This window comes from Peromyscus californicus, unplaced genomic scaffold (genome assembly GCF_007827085.1).
Source record: "Peromyscus californicus insignis strain IS unplaced genomic scaffold, ASM782708v3 Scaffold_1__1_contigs__length_55948999, whole genome shotgun sequence".
In the NCBI taxonomy this organism is placed as follows: Eukaryota; Metazoa; Chordata; class Mammalia; order Rodentia; family Cricetidae; genus Peromyscus; species Peromyscus californicus.
In genome coordinates, this window is record NW_026294492.1 from 54,385,686 (window position 1) to 54,393,910 (window position 8,225).

An 8,225-nucleotide genomic window follows, 5' to 3' on the forward strand; every position below is an offset into this window, starting at 1 on the left:
TTAGGCCCCGCCTCTAGGCAGACCCAGAGCCACACCCTCCCCAGGCCCCGCCTCTAGACCATGCACTCAGGTCCGCCCACACTTCAGGCCCCGCCCTCAGGGTGCTCTGTACCTCTTCACCTGGAACCCTGTCCTGCCCGAGCCCCACCTCTACATCCTCCACCTTCGACTCCGTAGCCCCGCCCCCAGAGAAGCCCCGCCCACCGCCTCAGGCCCCGCCTTTTATCTCAGGCTTCGACCCAGCACATCCGGCTCCTCCAGCCGCCGTGGCCCCGCCCCCAGCACACGCACCGCCCACACCGATCCACCCAATCCGCTTCGCTGTCGCTTTGCCCCGCCCCCCCACACACACTAGGGACCTCCTCGCTTGCGCATTCCCCTCGTATCACTTCCGGGGCGGTGTTAGAACGAGGCTCACTTCCGCCCGCGGCGGAGCGGCGGTGGTGGCGGCGCAGGAGGCCCGGCCGCGGTCCCGAGGGACACACAGACGGACGCACGGGCGGGCGGCCGGGAGCCATGGAGTGCGGCCCCGGGGCCGGCGGACGCGGGCGGCGGTGAGTGCGGGCGGGGGCGCGCGGACGGCGGCGGTTCGCCGAGCGGGGCCGCGGCGAGCCAGGCCCGGCGTCCGAGACACCCCTGCGCCCTCCGGGGGTGGCAGCGCGACCCGCGCACCCACCCGGCCCCGGCCGTCCCCCATCTCCTGGAGCAATCGCTTAACCTCCCCGGGACGCGGCTCTGTCCCACACCACCTCCGCCTCCCTCTCCCTGCTGACACTCGCCGGCCACCTCTGTTCCGTGTCTGGTGTCTTCCTGCCAGCTGGGTCCCACATCGGGCTTGCCCTATGTAGCCCAGGACTCCATGGTTCCCCATCACCCCCTCGGTGAAGTCCTCACCCTGCAACAGAGCCCGAGGGTGCAGCCCGAGCCAGCCCGGCCTCCCCTGGGAGTCCTTGCAGTTTTTCGAATCCTCGCTCGCCGTCGGGGTTTACCTCTCCCGTTTTGTCTCTTGGCTCTTTCCAGAGGACAGCTTTGTGGAGTCAGTCCTCTCCTACTGTGTGGGTCCCCACGATCCAGCTCGGATCTTCAGACTTGGTAGCAAGTGCCTTTGCCCGCTGCTGAGCCATTCCCTCAACCTGTCTACACTCTTGTGCTGCTTCTGGGGGAGGGGGGGGTGCCTCCCTACCCTGACTGGCTGGCTGGCTGGGGCATGCCAGTGCAAGCAGGCATATGTAGGTCGCCCTAGAGCCCTTCCAGTAGCCTGGCTCCTTGTAACACCGGGGCCTGGTTTTAGTTTTGTCATCGCAATACTTGGGTTTTTGAGTGGCAGTGAGTGAAATATCTTGGCTTGCTCTACTCAGTGGCAGCCATCTGTGAGTGAGGTCCCACATGCTGCCTGTCCCCTCCCTCCCTTTTAACACTGGCAGATGTTGGAGGCTTATTTCTTTCTCCTACAACTTCCTCATTTTCTCTGGCTGCTCAGCACAAGGTTGTCGGTGCTTATTGGTCTTACTGGCCCTGCCCCCACGGAGTTCCTTGTTGCAGGGTGGAAATCTGGTTAACTGTAGAAGGATGAGTATGTGGGGTCCTCACCATGTGGAGGACTCAGAGGGTGCTTGTCTGACTTGTTTAGAAAGTGTACTGCGGACCGGGCGGTGGTGGCGCACGCCTGTAATCCCAGCACTCGGGAGGCAGAGACAGGTGGATCTCTGTGAGTTCGAGGCCAGCCTGAGCTACAGAGCTAGTCCAGGATAGGCTCCAAAGCTACAGAGAAACCCTGCCTCAAAAAACCAAAGAAAAAAAAGTGTACTGCAAGATGAGACCCAGAGGTTGCACCCTGAGAAGCTGTGCCTAGGGCTGTGGTCTGTGAATAGGGAGGAGGGCACCCCTAAAAGGGAGGGCACTTGATGGGTGTGTGCTGCTGAAGGTGTCAAGTAGCTGGGGGGAACAGCCTGGCCACGGATGGTGGTGACTGAGATGTGACCCAGGCAAGGAGCCTGGAGTGCGGTAGGGGAAAGGTTCAGGGGCTGACAGGTGGAACCATCAGGCCTAGGGATCCACGATAGACTGGAAAGAAGAGTCAGTGGTAGTACCCACTTTCCTGGCCTTGGTAGTGGGACCTTGTTTCGCCTTGTTCTCCTGCGTGGTCAGGGCTTCTTTCTCCCTGGACTGCAGGTCCCTCCAAACTCCCCATCCCCAAGGGGTGTTACAGGGTGAGGCCAGAACTGTAAAGCTGATGTCTCTAAACATTGACCTTGTGGATATTTGGAGAAGGGTCATTCCCTTATAGGGATGTTCTGGGCTACTTGGGGTCTTGGACAGAGTCCCTAATCCCCACCCACTCCACACTAGGAGTACTCTGGGTTACAGATGTGGCTCTGGTGTCTCCCTGGTCTCTTAATCACTCAGAGCTAGAAGTGCTCCTGGTTACAGACAGGGCCTGGTGTCTCTTAGAGGCAGGTTCACCTGCATCTAAGAATTGCCACCTGCCAGCTGGGGACTTCTTTTCTTGTTTTTTTTTGTTTGTTTGTTTTTGTTTTTGTTTTTTTGTTTTTTGTTTTTCAAGACTGGGTTTCTCTGTAGTTCTGGCTGTCCTGGAATTCTGTAGGCCAGGCGGGCTTAGAACTCAGAGATCGGCCTGCCTCTGCCGTCCTGGCATTGGGATTAAAGGTGTGCGCCATCACAGCCTGGCGGGAGCTGGTGATTTCTTGACACTTTCTTTGTCCCTGCTCTGGCGGTCATGTCTTTTTCTCAGTGTGCTCCCTGATTGTCATGGACTGGACAACACTTTACCCAGCCCCGGGCCGCACACCTCAGGTCCACAGCTGCCTGCGTGCTACATGTCCCTCTGTCCTACCTGTCCCTCTGTCCTGTGGATTCAGACGCTGTGACCTAAAACCCAAGTGTGCGTGGATATCCTGTTAAAGTTGAGCAGTGAGAGATGTCAGGCCTGGTCAGTGGCAGGCTTTTCTGGAAAAGTCTCTGTGTCTGTCCACTGGGCAGCTCTGCACACAGTGGTAGTGTGACTTGGGTGTCCTGCGGAAATGGAGCCTCTGAGTTTCCACTGGAGTCAGGCCTGTCACCCACTTAACTCCCACAGTCTGCGGCCTCTGAGGCAAGCAGTTTCCTCATTTGTAGGTGCAAAGAACCAAGACCCAGGAGGTTGGGTGATTCGACCCCGAGGTGGCAGCCTCAGGAGGCCCCAGCTGCCCTGACCCCAGGGAGACCGCCTGGCCAAGCGCAGGGACAAACCGTTGTCCCAGCCAATGGGGCCCTGCCTCTGAGATGCATCCTGTCCCTGTTCCTGGCCTTTGTGTCTGTTTCCTCCCCTGGGCTCGGTCTCTATGCTCTAAGGCCCCGAGGCTCCCCCTCCCCCTCCCCCTGCGTGGGAGCCTGGGAGCCTTCCGGTTTGGTTTCCTGGGCTGGAGACCTGGCCGCCTCGGTCACCTGTTCTGGAGGGTGTAAGAAACTGCTGGGCAGGCAGAAGGTTTGGGCATAGGCCTGGAGTGCTGGGTGGCAGAGGCTGGGCATACCCAGCAGCCGCGCTGTGCATCAGAGGCCCAGGAGAGGATGCAGGGTGAGCTAGGGCTGTGGGCAGGCCCAGAGGAACAAGACAGACCGTGGATGTGGGGACGCGCCTTCCTTCCTCTCTGCCTGGCACCGGCTGGCGCCTGGTTCTCCCGTAGCTTTCTGGAGGAACCCACATCTCGGTGTCCCTGCAGGGTGTCTCACTGTACGGCATGGAGACCTGTGGCTGCTGCGAGGCTCCCGGGGGCTCGCCTTGGACCGCGATGGGGCCGGGCCGCGGCCTCCTAACGGGACTGAGGTGTGCGGCCCGCGAGCCTGGCCGCCCGCTGCCCGCGTCTCGGAGCACCCCCGCCCCTCCCCTGGCCCGGCGCGGGCCCGGCGCCCGCCATGAACGGCCTGTCGGTGAGCGAGCTCTGCTGCCTCTTCTGCTGCCCGCCCTGCCCGGGCCGCATCGCCGCCAAGCTCGCCTTCCTGCCTCCCGAGCCCACCTACTCGCTGGTACCCGAACCCGAGCCGGGGCCCGGAGGGGCCGGTGCTGCCCCCTCGGGACCCCTGCGGACCTCAGCGGCCACCCCTGGGCGCTGGAAGATCCACCTGACGGAGCGCGCTGACTTCCAGTACGGCCAGCGCGAGCTGGACACCATCGAGGTCTTCCTGACCAAGAGCGCGCGCGCCAACCGCATCGCCTGCATGTATGTGCGCTGCGTGCCCGGTGCCAGGTGAGCCCCCGGGCCTCGCTGCACGGGTGCGTGGGCGCTGCACTAACTTGCCTTCCAGCCTGACCCCTCCTGTAAAGGACAGGAGACCGTGCTCTCAGGGTCTTGCTTTCAGGTCCTCACCAGAGGGTGAGGTAGGGGGTGACAGCTTCCCGGGTGAGTCTGGAGTCCAAAGGGCGAGCCAGCAGGTGCTTCAGGAAGCCGCTTGGGCAGGGCTGCCCAGGTGCATGGCCTTGACCTGGCCCAGGCCCTTGTTTTGTTACAGGCCTGTCCAGGTTGGCCTTTGGCCAACTGGGAACAGAATGGGCCCTAAGCGTTTGCTGGTGGCCAGGGATGGGGCCCAGTCCTCCGTCCCCCTAGCGATACAGCATGCGCTTGGGGAGGCACCGTGGGAGCAGGCTCTTTCTCCGTGCAGTTCCCAGCACCGTGGAGCGTACGTACATGCTACCACGGAGATGGCCATCAGCCTCCTGCGCTGGATTTGTGTCCGTCAAGATTGGACTCATTGTAGGTCCCTCTGTAGGTCCTGATGCCCCTTGTAGATTGGCAGCCCGAGGCCTGCTGGCCAACCACACCCAGGGGCTGCGGACTAACTAGCCTTGGAGCCCATCCCCCACCAATCCTGCCTCCGGCTCTGGGAGCCTGCAGTGGAGCTCGGCTGTCCCGAGTGCTCTGCGGAGATGCGTATGGACGCTCAGCCTGTGTCCATGCCTCTCTTGCCCAACCACCAGGTACACAGTTCTCTTCTCGCATGGCAATGCAGTGGATCTGGGCCAGATGTGCAGCTTCTACGTCGGCCTGGGCACGCGCATCGGCTGCAACATCTTCTCCTATGACTACTCTGGCTATGGGGTCAGCTCTGGCCGGCCCTCGGAGAAGAACCTCTATGCTGACATTGATGCAGCCTGGCAGGCCCTTCGCACCAGGTGAGCAAGGGTGTGGGGGGATTGTCAGTGCCAGGTGGGGCCAGAGGGGATAGGCACCTGTGGCCCCCAAGAGAGCTGGTGATGTCCACAGGAAGAGGGAAGTTCCTTCACTTGGTCTGGGGGTGAGCCGAGGACAGCCGGGTCTAGGAGATGGCTGTTGAAGGACCTGGCCGCCCAAGGGCTAGGGGACCCTAAGACTCTGTCATTAGCGTGTCTTGCTCTGGGGCAGGTGGCAGTGGGACTGGCCAGCTGATCGGAGGGTGCCCAGGTGATGCAGTCAGCAGGTCTGGACCGCCAGCCTGCAGCCCAGACCTTTAGTCTTGAGGCTCCTCTGTCACACCCTGCATCCCGGTCTTCCCAACCTCAGCCCACCTCACGAGGGCTCCTTTTGCTCCCTCATAGAGCAGGGCCCATGCAGGGGGATAGAAGAGGTCAGCCATCTCTAGTTCTGGAGGCCCCCAACCTTGTCATTGGGGTCCCACGTGTTGCCGGGACGCTGACAGCCCTGGGGAGGTGGGGGACCGTGGTTACCCTGGAGATGTACCAGCTGTCACTGGGCTGGGTCCCAACTCTGTCCATTTGTCCCACTAAGGCACTGACCTCCAGGAGACCTCTCCCAACTCCATAGCTAAGCCTCAGGGGAGGTGGGAGGGACCCTTCTGAAGGGGCCGCCCCCATAATGGGAGGAGCTTAGGCCTGAGCTGTGGCTAGTGCTGAGCAGGCAGAGCAGGTGGGTCTTGGTCAGCACACAGGAGCAGTGCAGGCCGCCCCGAGGCGGTCAGCTCCTGCCTGGGATCAGGGGAGGGTCCTGCGGAGGCTTGTGGCAGGTGGGAACTCTGGCAGGGGCGGGACTAGGCCAGTTGACCCGGGCTAAGTGGCCACAGTGATCTGTTGGGGTGGGAGGGCCGCAGGGGAAGCTGGGAATGGGCTGGCTCCCAGGACCTGGGCAGCCACACTGCCTGTGTGATGCAAGCTTCTAATTGGGCAGGAGAGACTCAGGGGACCCTAAACTGGGCCACGCCAACCGGGGACACAGTTTCCTAAATTCCCAGGACCCAAGCTTGTGGGGAGGCAGCGCTGGGAAGAGACGGCTTGCCTTCTCTCTGGGGTCGGGAGGGGACCAGAACTTCCGATCTGGACTCTTAGGTCCCCAGCCTGCCTCACTCAGGCCCTGTCAGAGGGACTGAGGGAAAAACCAGGGGGCTGCGGCTGGGCAGGGCCTGCCGACCCCCCTGCTGCTGTCGTCGGTCAGGTACGGCATCAGCCCGGACAGCATCATCCTGTATGGCCAGAGCATCGGCACGGTGCCCACGGTGGACCTGGCGTCGCGCTATGAGTGCGCTGCGGTGGTCCTGCACTCGCCCCTCACCTCGGGCATGCGGGTGGCCTTCCCCGACACCAAGAAGACGTACTGCTTCGATGCTTTCCCTAAGTGAGCCTGGGGCCGGAGCCTGGGGGAGGGGCCTGGGGCAGGTGTGGGGATGGCCTGACCATCTTCTCCCTCAGCATCGAGAAGGTGTCGAAGATCACATCACCGGTGCTCATCATCCATGGCACGGAGGACGAGGTGATCGACTTCTCACACGGGCTGGCACTGTATGAGCGCTGCCCGAAGGCCGTGGAGCCGCTGTGGGTGGAGGGCGCTGGGCACAACGATATTGAGCTGTACAGTCAGTACCTGGAGCGCCTGCGCCGCTTCATCTCCCAGGAGCTGCCCAGCCAGCGCACCTAGCCAAGCCGCAGGGACCTCAGCAGTACACGGGCCTCCTGCCGGGGCTGCATGTGACCCGGCGCCCAGGACCCTGCCCGGCACCCCACGGCCACGAGCCATGTGCAGGTGATGGAGGCCCTCCTCTCCTTGTGGAAGCAAAGAGAAGGAAAGAGGGAAACTAATTAAAGGTTTAAGATTTTAGGATTGCCCTGGCTTCTTCATGGCTCCAGTGCGTCTTCCTGGGGCTGGGAGATCACTAAGACCAGCCGGGTACGGGCTGTGAGGAAGACCTCAGGTCCTCCTGACCAGACCTGCGCCTTGCTCTGCAGCAGTCCCCATCCCCACTCCAGATGCGGGCATGACGGGTGCTGTACCAGTGGGAGCTGAGGTCTCCCCAGGACTGCAGGACATCCCTAGGTAGGGTGGTGTGTGCTCTGCAGAGCTGAGTCACGTCTCTTCTAGCCTTAGGGTCCCCAGGGTGAGGAAGGGCCTGTCTGCAGGGAGGTCAGCACTCTCAACTGCCTCCTGCGGCTGCAAGGTCCCTTTAAGAGTGGGCGGGACATTTAGAGGCTGGAACGTGGGGGCCTCAGAAGTGACACATTGGTTTTGACTCCAGAGGCTTCCATCTGCTAATGCTGAGCTGGAGTCCAGCCTCCCTAGTCCATGGCCCTCGACAGCATCACCAAATCGAAGCGTCCCTGACACTGTGCCCCACTGACTGCACAGTGCGCCCTCACTAGAGCCCTGTCTTCAGTCCGACTGGTCCTACCGCGGCTACCCCCTCCATCACCTGCTGCAGAGTTGTGTTCCTGCGCCCCCCCCATCCACCCCTCTGAAATGCTGACCTTCAGAACCCAGGCTGTCCCAGGGCTGAGTCACCTGTGACCCAGCGAGGAGGAAGAGCAGCCGCACAGGGCCAGGACAGTTAGGAAGGATAAGCCTCCTTCCTAGCCGATCATGCTGGACTCAGGAGGCTGAGGCAGGAGGATTGCCACAAATATCGAGGGTAACTTAGGGTACAGAGTGAGACCCTCTCCTCAAGCCCAGCTATTGCTGGCCACAAAGTCTCCTGGGTGCTGGGGATGGAACCAGTTGCTCCTTGTGTGGGGGGAGAGCACTCTGCCTGCTGAGCTGTGGACCCAACCCCCTTTTTACTTTCTGAGTCAGGGCCTTGTTCTGTAGCTCGCTGTGATCCGGAACTGACCCTGAGGCCTGCCACATTTGGTTTCTATGAGACTTGGGGCATAGGGCATGCCAGACGAGAACTCCACCCCCTCATCACAGCCCCCCACGCTTTTTTTTTTGTGGTTTTTCGAGACAGGGTTTCTCCGTGTAGTTTTGGTGCCT

General features: G+C 61.6%; 1 protein-coding gene across 1 annotated transcript; it reads left to right on the forward strand.

Annotated features, from left to right (window-relative positions):
* The first annotated feature begins 405 nt into the window (after positions 1–405).
* Abhd17a (abhydrolase domain containing 17A, depalmitoylase) lies at positions 406–7,079 on the forward strand. Its single transcript, XM_052747154.1, has 5 exons — positions 406–554; positions 3,720–4,244; positions 4,973–5,167; positions 6,420–6,599; positions 6,674–7,079. Exons 2-5 carry the CDS (start codon positions 3,913–3,915, stop codon positions 6,897–6,899), a joined length of 933 nt encoding a protein of 310 aa, XP_052603114.1. The 5' UTR covers positions 406–554; positions 3,720–3,912; the 3' UTR covers positions 6,900–7,079.
* Positions 7,080–8,225: the final 1,146 nt, after the last annotated feature.